Below are 15,670 nucleotides of genomic sequence, written 5' to 3'. Positions count from 1 at the left end.
CAGCCCATTGTGACACTGACAGTGTCACCAGGACAGGGACATGCCCGGGGTGACCTCTGCCCTCTGAGGGGTCCCACGGTGAACCCCTCCCCGTCAGCCCCAGCAGAGCAGGAACACAACAACGGCAGAGCAAGGGCTGCAAAGGGAACGTGGTTTATTTGTAGATTTAAACCTAAAAACTCCCACTGGGTTAATCAGGAACGGAGGAGAGGGACTGCTGCCCTCCCTCCCATCACCCTCCAGTAGAACCAGTAAAACTTTTGCTGCCCTCAGGGGTTTGGGCAGGGCTAAAACCGAACATACCCCGCTCACCCTCCTTCTCCAACAGAGCTGCCAACACCTCCCACCTCACCCCGCAGGCTCAGCACCCTCCTGAGCACCCCAGAGCGCTGTCACAGCGCTGTCCCAGCCCCCACGACCCCCATCCAGCTGGCAGGAGGGGGTGGCTGCCATCAGAGGCTGGCGGTGGCCGCGTCGATGGTGTCGATGTAATCCCGCAGCTGCTGCAGGTGGTGCAGGCGGCGCTGCCGGAGGTTGGCCCTGAGCGCCAGCCCCAGCGCCGCCTCCATCGAGGGCTCCTTCTGCAGCAGCATCGTGGCCACCACGGCAATGGTCAGGCTGAACTGCTGGTACGACTGTAGGGAAGGGTCAAGGGGTCAGCACCCCAAAACCAGCACCAAACCACCCCGGATTTTAGTGCACAAACCCCCAACATCATCTGAGCCCCTGCAAGCCCCTTAATGCCCACAGCACCCCCCAGAACGCCAAATTCACATCTCCCACCACCCAGCATCGCTCCCAGAGCTCCTCAGGTGAGATCCCCCATCAGTGTTGATCCTGGGGACTCACCAGCTCGATCTCTGCCTTCTTGGCCAGGACAGCAGCCGAGCGCAGATCGACGCCGGCCGGGAACGGAGTGGGGAGCAGGGAGCAGAGCTGGTGCTGGCCAGACACAGCCTGGGAGGTGCCAAAGGCAAGGAAGGGTCACAGGGGAAAGGGACTGGGCCAAACTGGGGCTGCCAGTGCTGGATTAGTCCAGTGCTGGTCATTAGTCCAGGACTGGTCACCAGTCCAGTGCTGGTCACCCTGTGGAAGAGCTGCTGGTTTGTCACCCTTCCCTTGGGTGCCAGAGCTGCCCCCACTCCCCCTCTGCCCCAATTTCTCTCCCTCATTAGGCAGTAATTAAGCTGCTCTGGAAGGTTCTCCTCAGCTTGCTCAGAGCTCCAGCCCCAGGGCTGTTCACGCTCCAGCACTCCCGAGCTCCTGTTCCTTCCCTGGCTTCTGTCCCAGCCGTGTCCCGTTTATCAGCACCGCCAGCAGCGGGGCCGACACGGGCTCTGCCTCCAGACAAAGCTGCCCTTTAACCCCAGCCTGGCACCCTGCAGGCACAGGGATCCCCTCTGGGTGTGGCAGTGTCCCCAAGCCCGGGACACCCCAGGGACCTGGGGGTGCCAGGACCCCGTACCGGGTTTGTCTCAGCAGCCCCAGGCTGGGGCCCCGGGCGGGTCCCTGGGGTGCTGCAGGCACCAGGAGCAGCCTGGCTGGGCTGGGCCTCGAGCTCTGCACATCCTGGAGGCACCTGAGGGTTTTCCAGTGGCTGAAGGCTCTGCAGAGACCGAGGGACAGAGAGGGGCTGGGGGAGGAGGAGGTGGCTGTGCTGGGACAGGGGACAGCAATGCCAGCACAGCCGCATGGGGAGGTGACACACCAGGGAGGAGGAGGTGGCAGTGCTGGGACAGGGGACAGCAATGCCAACACAGCCCCCATGGGGTGGGGACACACCAGGGAGGAGGTGGCTGTGCTGGGACAGGGGACAGCAATGCCAGCACAGCCCCATGGGGTGGGGACACGCTGTGCTGGGACAGGGGACAGCAATGCCAGCACAGCCCCATGGGGAGGGGACACGCTGTGCTGGGACAGGGGACAGCAATGCCAGCCCCATGGGGTGGGGACACGCTGTGCTGGGACAGGGGGACAGCAATGCCAGCACAGCCCCATGGGGAGGGGACACGCTGTGCTGGGACAAGGGGACAGCAATGTCAGCACAGCCCCATGGGGAGGGGAAACACCAGGGAGGAGGAGGTGGCTGTGCTGGGACAGGGGACAGCAATGCCAGCACAGCCCCATGGGGAGGGGACACGCTGTGCTGGGACAGAGGGACAGCAATGCCAGCACAGCCCCATGGGGTGGGGACACTCCAGGGAGGAGAAGGTGGCTGTGCTGGGACAGGGGACAGCAATGCCAGCCCCATGGGGTGGGGACACGCCACAGAGCTGCCCCACATCCCAAACTCACCCCGTCCTGGGCAGCTTCTGCCTCGGCTTCTCCAGCTCCACGTGGTGGCTGCTCCCAGGAATGCGGGCTGAGCTCAGCCCCCGCCTCTCCAGAGGAGCTGGATTCCAGCCGTTCCCTCCTGGCAGGGTCTGGAGGGGCTGCTGGGCTCTGGGGATGTGACCCCTGCCCGCTGCCAGCCTTGGGGACAGCTGGACTGCACGGCTCTGCCTGTGCAAACACCCCAGGGGCATTGCAGAGTCACAGCGAGGGGACAAAGGGTTTGGGGAGGGGGCTGTGCCTCCCTCCAGGCTCTGCTTTAGGGTGGGAACAGAAAACACCCCCAGGGGAAGCTGTGTGGGGAGGATTTGGGGAGCCTGGAGCTGACACCTCCCAGCAGTGCCATACCTCATCCTGGATCTCAGGATGCCTGGAGGTCTCCTCCAGAGGGGCTGGATCTGTTCCCAAAGCACAGGGATCCCGCTCCTGGCTGCACACAGGGGTCTGCCCAGCTTCCAGCTCCACCTGGGGACAGCAATGCCGTGAGGATCCCGGCATGGGATGCACTAAAACCCACAGGAAATCACGGAGAAGAGCCTGGAAAAATTCCATCCCTGGCAAAGAGACAGCGAGGCAGAGAGGAGAAGAGCTGGGTGAGAGAGGAGAGAGATGTTCCAGCAGCTCCAGAGGTGGGAGCAGCCCTGGGAGCACCCCAGGAGCAGAGGAATCTCCTACCAGCACCTCCACAGCACCAGGACGGGCAGCTGGGCTCTCCAAACCGGGGGGCTCCGGGACATCCCCACTCCCCACTGGCACATCCTGCAGGGAACCAGCACAGCGTGCGAGGCTCAGGGTGAGCACACTCGGGCTGGGCTGGCGAGGGGACAGGTCAAACCCAACAACCTGCGGCTGCTCCGGCCTCTCTGCTGCACCTTGGAGGGGCTCCGGGGGCTGGGGGGGCTCCGGGGGCCGGGGGAGCTCCGGGGGCTGGGGGGGCTCCGGGGGCTGGGGGGGCTCCGGGGGCTGCAGCTCCTTCCTGGCCACCGGCTGGCTCCTCTTGGAGTGTGATTTGTGAGCTGCAGGGTGGGGAAAACAGCGGGAGGAAGTGCTCAGCCTGCGCTGGGAGAGGCTGCAGGACAGCCAGGAGGCAGCACGGGGTCAGCACAGACCTCGGGGGGGTCGGGGACACCACGCCGGGGGGACCGGGGTCAGCTCCCGGAGGTGGCTCCTGCGGGGACAGCGTCTCCAGGGCGGGGGGTGACCCCGGAAAGCTCCGGGATTCCTGCAGGAGCACAGGGAGGGGGGCTCTGCAATGCCAGCCTAGGCAGGGACACTGCTGGTGTCCCCCATTGTCACCCCCCGAGCCCACCCCAGCATGGCACACACCGTGGAGGGCCGGAGGGGGGCCAGGGTGGGGGCTGCTCCTCCTCGGGGAATTCAGCCCAGGAACCAGGCAGCAGCTCCTGCAGGGAGTGATTGGGGTGGCTTTAGACAGGGGATGGCACAGGGGATGCTGTCATTGTCCCCACACACTGTCCTTGTCACCTTGAGTGGCCCCTGCCCCATTTTAGCCACTGGCTCCTGGGGCTGCCACTCCCCCCTCACCGGGTGCCAGCCGTCCCCAAAGCCGTTCTCAGCTCCTTGGAAATCTTCTGTGAAACCCCAGGGTGGCTGTGGGGGACAGTCCTGAGGTCCCCATCTCCCATTCTCCTCCTGCCAGGGAACATCAGCAGGGTCAGGGAGGGCTCTGGGTGCTCCGGGACTGGGCTGCAATGGGGATGGGGACACCAGGGGACACTCACAAAGCTGCCACCCCTCTGCTCATCACCCCTCACCGGGTGCCAGCCGTCTCCAAAGCCGTTCTCAGGTCCTGGGAAATCGCAGGGGGGCTGTGGGGGACAGTCCTGGGGTCCCCATCTCCCATTCTCCTCCTGCCAGGGGACATCAGCAGGGTCAGGGAAGGGTCTGGGGTCCCCATGTCCCCTCCTCCTCCTGCCAGGGGACATCAGCAGGGTCAGGGAGGGCTCTGGGGTCCCCATGTCCCCTCCTCCTGCCAGGGGACATCAGCAGGGTCAGGGAGGGCTCTGGGGTCCCCAGGACTGGGCTGCAGTGGCAGTGGTCACTGGTGAGGACACATCCCACTGGGATTTTCTGCTTTTTTGGTTGTTCCCTCTCCCCACTGCGACCCTCAGCTCCTTCCCCTGCCCTGGATTTGTCGGTGGCTCCCTCCTTGCAGCAGGGTGAAATTAGGGTGAAACAGCTCTGATTTCACCTCCCTGTGAAAATCAGCAGCAGGGGAGGGGGGGTCAGGCTGGTGGAGAGCACTGAGAGCAGCGTGACCCCAACATCCCCAAACGAAACCCGGCGAGGATGTGAAACCCTGAGAGCAATGGCACGGGCAGGAAACTGGGGCAGATGTTTCCTGGGAGGAACCAGAGGGCAGCAATCGCTTTTTAAAGGACAAATGCTCCACAAAACCCCCTCCATCCGTCACTCCATGCTGTAAAAGCTCAACCCCAGCTCTGAGCAGCAGAATTTCCAGCACAGCCCTCGCAGGAGTGAGTGTGGATTCCTTTCTGGAGCCCCTCAGGGTCACTCCTGGAGGCTGAGCCAAAGAGATTTGTGTGGGTCTGGGTGAGTAACACCAATTAACTTAGAAATTATTGATTTAATAAGCAGTGCCCTGGTTCTAACCATCCACACTGCACTGCAGACACCTGCTTGAGATCCTTCAGTCCAATCATCACCATCCATCGAAATAAATCATTTATTTCACCTATGTAAATATATTTGTTTTGCTATTCTTAGTCCTGGAATCCTTTAGACACAAATCAGCTCCATAACTTTTGGAATTTAGGGAGCCAGGGTTTCCTTTCTGTGCCTGGGGGTTCCCTGGGAGAGTCTCCCTGACAAATTCTGAGGCTCCCACCCTGCCTGACACATCCTGGGACATCCTCCCCATCTCTGACACATCCTGGGACATCTCCCACCCTGCCTGGCACATCCTGGGACATCTCCCCCAGCCCTGGGACACATCCTGGGACATCTCCCCCATCTCTGGCACATCCTGGGACATCTCCCCCAGCCCTGTGAGACATCCTGGGACATCTCCCCCATCCCTGGCACATCCTGGGACATCTCCCCCATCCCTGGCACATCCTGGGACATCTCCCCCAGCCCTGGGACACATCCTGGGACATCTCCCACCCTGCCTGGCACATCCTGGGACATCTCCCCCAGCCCTGACACATCCTGGGACATCCCCCCCAAACCTGTGACACATCCTGGGACATCTCCCCCATCTCTGTGACACATCCTGGGACATCTCCCCCATCCCTGGCACATCCTGGGACATCTCCCCCAGCCCTGGGACACATCCTGGGACATCTCCCCCAGCCCTGGCACATCCTGGGACATCTCCCCCAGCCCTGTGACACATCCTGGGACATCCCCCCCAGCCCTGGCCCTCACCTGGTGCTGCCTGTGCTGCCATCTCCTGTGCTGCTGCTCCTGGGGTGGTTCATGCCAGGGTGGTTCATGCCAGGGTGGTTCATGCCGGGGTGGTTCATGCCGGGGTGGTTCATGCCGGGGTGGCTCATGCCGGGGTGGTTCATGCCAGGGAGGCTCCCCCCAGGGTGGGGGACCCCAGGGTGGCTCCCCCCAGGTGTCCTCAGGGCCAGGAGGGGGACATGGCCTTGGCCCATCCCACCACGGGCCGGGCTGTGGAGAGATCAGAGTGAGACCCCTGGGTGAGACCCCCTGGGTGCAGCAGGGATGGGGAGGCAGGAGCTGCCCAGGTGATCCCAAACTGCCCCAAAAACTGCAGTGGGGTCCTCCTGGCTGCTCAGCACCCCAGGGATGGAACAGAGAACACCCAGGGGAGCAGAGAGCACCCAGGAAAGGAGCAGAGAGCACCCAGGGGATGGAGCAGAGAGCACCCAGGGCAGCCCCAGTACCCCTAGGGATGGAGCAGAGAGCACTCAGGGGAGCAGGGAGCACCCAGGGATGGAGCAGGGAGTACCCAGAGGAGCAGAGAGCACAGAGGGGAGCCCAAATACCCCAGGGATGGAGCCCCAGCACCCAGGGCAGCCCCAGCACCCCAGGGATGGAGCCCCAGCAGCCAGGACAGCCCCAGCCCCACGTACCTGCCTGGGGTGGCCCCTCCTGTGGCCCCGGGGGGGGAACATCCTGCCCGGGGGGGGCTCCTGGAGCTGCGGGATCAGCTGCAAGGACAGAGGGGCTGGCTCAGCTCTGCCACAGGATGTCACTGCCAGCTTGGGGACACTGCCAGCCAGGTGCCACCAGCGCTGCTGCCGCACGCTGCAACACAGGATGTGATCAAAGGTGTCTGTTCTATCAGCATCTGCTGAGGGTGGGGCAGTGATCCTGATCTCTGTGGGAGATATTCTGCTAATGGGCATCCATGGAAACCAGCTGGGGCAGTGTTCTTTATCTCATGGGATATCTCCTGTTCATGGCCATGGTTTATAAACCAGCTGGGGCAGTGTTCTTTATCTTTTCACAACCCATCCTTCCTCCAGCCAGTCATTTTCTGCTCATGGCCATTGAGTCCCACTGTGGCACTGATAAAATTACTGCATCCCATTGGGAGTTGCTCCAGCCAGGGGGAAGAGCCCAACATTTCTTACCAAGATAAAAACAGAGGTTTTGGGACACTAAGGGAGCCCCTTTCTCCACTGGACTCCAGAGGAAAACCGGATTTCTCCACATCCCCACTGGAGCTTTAGAGGGAAACTGCACCTTGTACAGGAGCACTGCTCCAGCTGAGCCACATCTGTCACTGCAGGAGGATGCAGCCACCATGGGATGGCACTGCTGCCAACACCCTGCCTGACGGGTGTCAGGCTGTACTCTGACTGTGTCAGGGTTTGGGGTTTGTTTCTTTGTAGTGCTGTATTTCTATTTTAATTTCCCTAGTAAAGAACTGTTATTCCTAATTCCCATGTCTTTGCCTGAGAGCCCCTTGATTTCAAAATTATAGTAATTTGGAGGGAGGGGGTTTACATTCTCCATTTCAAAGAGAAGCTCCTGCCTTTCTCAGCAGACACCTGTCCTCCAAACTAAAACAGCAACTTTTCATTCTCTGTCCATATATAAACCACACCTGATTATAAACCTCACTTCAGGTTCGGACCAAAATTTCAATCAAAATGGTGCATCTTATAATGGTGAAATTACTGTAAATCTGAACTGTGATAGCAAAACTGTGCTCAGATTAATAGAGAATAATTGTTAAAAAGCAAAAAGGGAAAAGGAAATGGTGAGACAAAGCTGATGGAATCCTCCAGATGTTCGGTGGGAGTAGGAGGGTGTAGGTTTGATAAGCAGCATCTAGAAATAAAAAGTTTTGACCTTGGGATGGGGCAAATTGGGATCATTCCAAAGGTTTTACTGTGGGAACACAGGCTTGGGTACAGAACCCCCAGCAGGACACACAGGGAGCACGAGGAAGTCAAAGAGCCTTCCTCAGAAATAAAACCCTGAAAGGATGAGAGCCCCCTAACTGCTGGTAAAGCACGAGCAGCACAACACAGTGATGCAGATTTTAGGAATAGAAACTAGGGGATTTCCAGAAAATTCTGTATTATATATGTTAATAAAAGTATATATTATTATTTCTATTCTATTCTATTCTATTCTATTCTATTCTATTCTATTCTATTCTATTCTATTCTATTCTATTCTATTCTATTCATTATTATATATATCAAATATATACATTAGCATAGAGTATATAAATGGGATTTTTTGCTTGATTTTTGGTACATGAGGAAGGGTGAGCCCCTCCCTGTACCCCCAGTGGGTTTTGCTTTTATATTTTATATTTTATATTTTATCTGAACCTCAATGATACCAAATTACTCCCTGCCCAATTTTGTGCGTACTCAAACCTGTGTATCTAAATTTAATCTTGCTGTTTGATAAATTGGACAAATAGAACGTCATTCATAACAACTGGGACACCTCCAGAACCACAGGGACACCCCCAGGGTCACAGGGACACCTCCAGGGTCACTGGCCTGGCCACCAGCGAGGACACGGCGGTGCTGGGGACACCCCAATCCTGAATCCCAGTCCTGCACCCCAAACCTGCATCAAATCCTGCACCCCAATGCTGAATCCCAGTCCTGCACCCCAAACCTGCATCCAATCCTGCACCCCAATGCTGAATCCCAATCCTGCACCCCAAACCTGCACCCTAAACCTGAATCCCAGTCCTGCACCCCAAACCTGCATCAAATCCTGCACGCAAACCTGAAGCTGAGTCCTGAATCCCAAACCTGAATCCCAATCCTGAATCCCAGTCCCAATCCTGCACCCCAAACCCATAATTGCACCTCAATCCTGCCTTCCTGCACCCCAATCCTGCACTCCAATCCTGAATCCCAATGCTGAATCCCAATCCTGCACCCCAAACCCGTAACTGCACCTCAATCCTGCACCCCTGCACCCCAATCCTGAATCCCAATGCTGAATCCCAGTTCTGCACCCCAATCCTGCCTTCCTGCACCCCAATCCTGCACCCCAAACCCATAACAGCACCTCAATCCTGCCTTCCTGCACCCCAAAGCCATAACTTCACCCCAAACCCATAACTTCACCCCAATCCTGCACCCCAAACCCATAACTGCACCCCAAACCCATAACTGCACCCCAAACCCATAACAGCACCTCAATCCTGCCTTCCTGCACCCCAATGCTGAATCCCAATGCTGAATCCCAGTCCCAATCCTGCACCCCAAAGCCATAACTTCACCCCAAACCCATAACTTCACCCCAATCCTGCACCCCAAACCCATAACTGCACCTCAATCCTGCCTTCCTGCACCCCAATGCTGAATCCCAATGCTGCCTTCCTGCACCCCAAACCCATAACTGCACCCCAAACCCATAACTTCACCCCAAACCCAATCCTGCACCCCAACCCCATACCTGCCCCCCAGCCCCGCGGCCCCGCAGCCCACCCCCAGCCATTCCCGGCGGGAGCGGATCTCTCCCGAGTTTCTCACCCGCGGCTCGCCCGGAGCTCTCCCGTCCCTCCCCTCGGAGTTTCCCTTCCTCTTCCCTTCCCTCTCCCGGCCCCGATTCCGCCCCCGAGCGCCGCGGGAGCGCGCACACCCCGGATACCCGCGAGCGGCCAAATTCCTCCGGGAGTCTGGGAATTACCGGCGGGGTGAGACCAAAGAGCAGCAAACTGCACCCCGGAGTGCTGGGAAAGGGGGACCCTGCACCCCCAGGGCAGGGAATATCCATGGGAGAGGGGATCCCCAGGATCCTGCACCCCCAGGGCAGGGAATATCCATGGCAGAGGGAATCCTGCACCCCCAGAGGATGGAATATCAGTGGGAGAGGAGACTCCGGAGATCCGGAACCCCAAGGTTTGGAATATCCATGGGAGAGGGAATTCTGCACCCCCAGAGTATGGAATATCCATGGAAGAGGGGATCCCCAGGATCCTGCACCCCCAAGATTTGGAATAACCATGGGAGAGGGAATTCTGCACCCCCAGAGCATGGAATATCAGTGGGAGAGGAGACTCTGGGGATCCTGAACCCCAAGGTTTGGAATATCCATGGCAGAGGGGATCCTGCACCCCCAGAGGATGGAATATCCATAGAGAGGGAATTCTGCACCTCCAGAACATGGAATATCCATGGGAGAGGGGATCGAGGGGGTCCTGCACCCCCAGAGCAGGGAATGTCCACGGGAGAGGGGATCCCCAGGATCCTGCACCCCCAGAACACGGAATATCAGTGGGAGAGGAGACCCTGGGGATCCTGCACCCCCAGAACATGGAATATCCATGGGAGAGGGGATCCCGCACCCCAGGATCCTGCACCCAAGGTTTGGAATATCCATGGCAGAGGGGACCCTGCACCCCCAGGGTTTGGAATATCCACAGCAGGGGGGATCCTGGATCCCGGGACGCCCCCAGCCCCTGGCACCATCCAGCTCCAGCACCTCGGTCCCCGGGGTGCTCCCAAACTTGTGCCGGGATATTTCGGGGAGCGGGACCCCCATTCCCGGGGCTGGAGCAGGACCGAGGAGGGGACAGGGAAGGGTGGGAGGGTTCGGGAGCCCTGGCAGGACCCGGCTCCATCGCGCTCACCTTTTCTGCCATGCCGGGACAGCTGCCGCTGGCTGTCACCTCCCGGCGTGTCCGTCTGTCCGTCCGCTGTTATAAATACCTGTGACCAATCGGAGGAGCCAATTTAGATCAATCATAGGAAATTCATTAGCGAGCGACAGCTGAGTAAAACAGCCTTAGGCGAGTTCTCGCAACTTTATGCAGTTTTTATTTCCTGTGTTTGTGGTTTTCCGATATACTCTGCGTTGTTTCTGCGTCTGCGCGTCCTGTTACTCGGGGGTCGTAATCTGCCTTTGGTGCTCGTGAAGATGAAGGCTCGATGTCTTCCTCTGGTGTCCTCATCGCCACCCTGCCTTCTGTCCATGCCACACCTCTGTGTGTCCTGCACAAGCGTTTTCCACACCCTGCCGCTGTTTGTTTTACCGGATACCTGCGGTCACAGCCTGAGCGCGCGCGTTGGATTTAACGAACCAGGTTTGAATCCATTCATTACCTCTGTCACCTCAGCGGCTCTGAGGGTGTCCCAAACCCGCTGCTCACCCAGTTCATCCCCTCCCGAGCCAGCCCGGCTCCTACAGCCTCTCCTCCCCTCGATCCCCCGCAATTCCTGCTGCGGGGATAGGTGTTGTTGCTGCGGGCTGGTTCCATCCCGCCCTGCCCCCTGCGCATTCCTTTATCATTTCCCTGCCCCCGGAATATCCCCGGCTGGCACGCTCTGATAACCAACTGGTCTGAACTGGTCTGAGCTGGTCCGGCCATGCGGATCCTGCAGCCAGGGAAGGTGGGGACAGTGCGTGACCTTCCAGGAGCGTGGGAGGGGATGAGGGAGGAGAGGGAGGCTCCGGCTCAGCTCGCTGGTCCCAAAGGGAAATAAAAAAACACAAAACCGAGTGGAGTAAAACCCTTCCAAACCCCACACAGGGATCCGTGGGGTCTGGCTGCAGAGAATGCCCAGTTCTCCATCTGCTCCCTTAATGAGAGGCCCTAATTGCCATAAATCAATTAGCTGGCTGGGGTTTGGGGACAGAAGCAGCAGGGACAGAGGAGGCTGCAGCAGGATGGATGATGGATGGATGATGGATGGATGGATGATGGATGGATGGATGATGGATGATGGATGGATGGATGATGGATGATGGATGGATGGATGATGGATGATGGATGGATGATGGATGATGGATGGATGGATGATGGATGATGGATGGATGATGGATGGATGGATGGATGATGGATGGATGGATGGATGGATGGATGATGGATGGATGGATGATGGATGGATGATGGATGATGGATGGATGGATGGATGATGGATGGATGGATGGATGGATGGATGATGGATGGATGGATGATGGATGGATGATGGATGATGGATGGATGGATGATGGATGGATGGATGATGGATGGATGATGGATGGATGGATGATGGATGGATGGATGGATGGATGATGGATGATGGATGGATGATGGATGGATGGATGGATGGATGGATGGATGGATGGATGGATGGATGATGGATGGATGGATGGAAGGATGGATGGATGGATGATGGATGGATGGATGGATGGATGGATGATGGATGGATGGATGGATGGATGGATGATGGATGGATGGATGATGGATGGATGATGGATGATGGATGGATGGATGGATGGATGATGGATGGATGATGGATGGATGGATGATGGATGGATGGATGGATGGATGATGGATGATGGATGGATGATGGATGGATGGATGGATGGATGGATGGATGGATGGATGGATGGATGGATGATGGATGGATGGATGGAAGGATGGATGGATGGATGATGGATGATGGATGGATGATGGATGGATGGATGGATGGATGGATGATGGATGGATGGATGGATGGATGATGGATGGATGGATGGATGGATGGATGGATGATGGATGGATGGATGATGGATGGATGGATGGATGGATGGATGGATGGATGGATGATGGATGGATGGATGGATGATGGATGGATGATGGATGGATGATGGATGGATGATGGATGATGGATGATGGATGGATGATGGATGGATGATGGATGGATGATGGATGATGGATGATGGATGGATGATGGATGGATGGATGGATGATGGATGGATGGATGATGGATGGATGGATGGATGGATGGATGGATGGATGATGGATGGATGATGGATGGATGATGGATGGATGATGGATGATGGATGATGGATGGATGGATGGATGATGGATGATGGATGGATGGATGATGGATGGATGGATGGATAGATGATGGATGGATGATGGATGGATGGACAGATGGATGATGGATGGATGGATGGACAGTGTGGCAGGATGTCCCTGTAAATCTAGGTCTTAGCCAAGCCTGGCTTAGTGACCTGGGTGCCCCCAGAGAGGAGAGAAATGGGAATAACAGAAAAAACTGGTAATTGCAGAAGTTCTGTGCAAGAATAAGTTATTTTTATTGTTACAGCTTTATATAATAATAGCAATAAACCTCACTATAACCACAGTCCCATCCCAACAAGGGATCCTTAAAGACCCTCATGATTCCCACGGACTTGGGACACACCGAGCATCCCAAAAATCTGCAAAGGACAGATCTCATCACTTTGCAAATGCATTTGCACTCTTGGGAATTCCCTCTTGCAGGAGAGAGTAATGGACTTTTGAACACTAAATTAATATGATTATGTAGAGGCTGATTTGTTGTTTACATTTAGTTCTAATTATATACTTTAGAACTACTTTCCACGTGGTCACACATTAGTTGATTGGAAAATTTTTTTGCCCATGCATCTTGCTCAAGGCCCCCCAGGTATGCTGGTTCATTACTTGTCCAGGTTTTCACCATCCACTTTTATTTTGTTTTTTTAAATTTTGGCATCCTGGTTTTTATTTTCTTCTTTTTTGTTTTAGCACAGTTTATGTTTCAGCAACCTTGAAGGGTCTCAAAACAATTTACAGAAAAATCCCTAAAGTGGTCTCCTTTTTGCACTTGTTATAAACATGGTTCTAAACTAAGAAATGTGCAAAAACAGCCAAGCATGGGAAAGTACAGCAAAGTACAGAGAAAAGAATCTAAAAAACCAAAATATGAACAACAATAACTAAATTTAGTTTGAGTGGTGCACACAACCCAAACCGTGGCCTGGATTTAGACATGTCCAAGGCCCAGACTTGTCCAATATTATTACACCCTCTGAAATTAAAACTGATTAAAAGCCTGCATACATCTCTCAGAGAGTTGCAGGTTTTCTTGCTCTCTGGGGAGTCTCACACAGAACAGGGATTCCTCCTTCCCCCACGGGCCGAGCTCACGCTTCACTTCAGTGTCTTTTGTTACAACAGAAAGGGGGAATGAGGAATCCCACCCAACTGAAAGATTGCAGAAAGCATTGAATGTTTTTAACCTTTTAAATTGTTCCCTAATGGATCCTAATCCTCCAGTAGTTAGGCGTTTTGGGAACAATCCTCAGAGGTCAAACAGAAGGCTCCAGTTCTTACAAAGGACCCAGAAACAGGTAAGACCCTATCCCCTTGTCACCTGGGGAAAAGGGGACGCTTGTGTTTCCACAGAGAACGGCCCCAGGTTTATCCTGGCCATGAGACCATTCCCAGAATCCTTGGAACCTCCTCAGGAAGAGGAGGCTGGAAATCCTGACCCAGTCGGGTTCCAGTCCCAGATCCCACCAGACCCTCGTCTGGATCAGCTTCTCCTTGATATGAGAGGGCTGTCCTGGTTTGGAGGACAGGTGTCTGCTGAGAAAGGCAGGAACTTCTCTTTGAAATGGAGAATGTAAACCCCCTCCCTCCAAATTATTATAATTTTGAAATCAAGGGGCTCTCAGGCAAAGATATGGGAATAGGAATAACAGTTCTGTACTAGGGAAATTAAAATAGAAATACAGCACTACAAAGAACAAACCCCAAACCCTGACACAGTCAGAGTACAGCCTGACACCCGTCAGGCAGGGTGTTGGCAGCAGTCCCATTCCATGGTGGCTGCATCCTCCTGCAGTGACAGATGTGGCTCAGTTGGAGCAGTGCTCCTGGACAAGGTGCAGTTTCCCTCTAAAGCTCCAGTGGTGATGTGGAGAAATCCGGTTTTCCTCTGGAGTCCAGTGGAGAAAGGGGCTCCCTTAGTGTCCCAAAACCTCTGTTTTTATCTTGGTAAGAAATGTTGGGCTCTTCCCCCTGGCTGGAGCAACTCCCAATGGGATGCAGTAATTTTATCAGTCCCACAGTGGGACTCAATGGCCATGAGCAGAAAATGACTGGCTGGAGGAAGGATGGGTTGTGAAAAGATAAAGAACACTGCCCCAGCTGGTTTATAAACCATGGCCGTGAACAGGAGATATCCCATGAGATAAAGAACAATGCCCCAGCTGGTTTATAAACCATGGCCATGAACAGGAGATATCCCATGAGATAAAGAACACTGCCCCAGCTGGTTTCAGGTTATGGAGGGGAAATTGTGGTGTATAAGGTATAGGAATATCAGGAGTGCTGTGGTTAAAACCATAGAAGTGTCAGGAGAATTAATCCACAGACATCAGAGGTTTATGTCCAAACAGGACACAACAGTTCTGCAACTTTATTTAAATGAAGGAGGTAATTTTCCCTGGGATCTCCCAAATTTTTAGGGGACACAACCTCCCTTTTATCCCAATTTCCCATCTGCATTTCCCTCTCTCTTTCCCCATGAGCTGAGAGGTACAGACTCCCCAAAACTCCAATTCCTAACATGCTGTGAAAAACAAAGTTCACTCTCCTGATAAAATTTTGCAAGTTTAATAAAAGACAATTAAAAGACAAAGATAATAAACAAAGTTTAGTGGCAGGGTGCACACCTATTCCAGACTCCCTTTACACACCTTTTCTATTGCATCAGCCTACTGCATATTCATAAAAAATTCTGCATATTTAAACTTTTCCCCAAGCTGGTTTACATGTTCCAAGGGCTGTTTAGCATGGCTCTTCCTCGAGTTTGCTTTTCAGAGCATGCACATTTTTCTGGCTGTGGTTTTATCACCTCCAGCTTGGGTTTTGGTTTTTACTTTCCACAGAAGGTGCTGATAGTAGAAGGGTCTTCATCATCAGTTCAATTCCCATGATATAACAGTATCAGTTATTTCACTACTAAGTTTAGTTAATAGCAGAAATAAAAAAAAAGTCTTTATAGTGTGATAATTGATAAAATAGTCATAATAATAAAAGTGTTGGGGTTTGTATAAACCAGAATAATGAGGTCTGAAGTGAAGCATGGACACTTGATAGAGGGAAATATATGAT

At 54.8% G+C, this 15,670-nt stretch overlaps 1 protein-coding gene across 1 annotated transcript; it reads right to left on the bottom strand.

The window, feature by feature from the left end:
- Window positions 1-147: 147 nt before the first annotated feature.
- On the bottom strand, window positions 148-11,179 carry LOC117007069 (basic proline-rich protein-like). The gene is given in 15 exon segments (XM_033079951.1): window positions 148-635; window positions 850-957; window positions 1,466-1,606; window positions 2,296-2,502; window positions 2,680-2,855; window positions 2,858-2,973; window positions 2,975-3,090; window positions 3,175-3,347; window positions 3,441-3,553; window positions 3,658-3,734; window positions 3,877-3,984; window positions 4,074-4,202; window positions 5,743-5,991; window positions 6,417-6,494; window positions 10,403-11,179. Coding segments are annotated over 15 exon segments (1,986 nt in total). The 5' UTR covers window positions 10,415-11,179; the 3' UTR covers window positions 148-452.
- Window positions 11,180-15,670: the final 4,491 nt, after the last annotated feature.

This window comes from Catharus ustulatus, chromosome 25 (genome assembly GCF_009819885.2).
Source record: "Catharus ustulatus isolate bCatUst1 chromosome 25, bCatUst1.pri.v2, whole genome shotgun sequence".
Lineage (NCBI taxonomy): Eukaryota > Metazoa > Chordata > Aves > Passeriformes > Turdidae > Catharus > Catharus ustulatus.
This window is presented reverse-complemented; position numbering and strand designations above follow the sequence as displayed.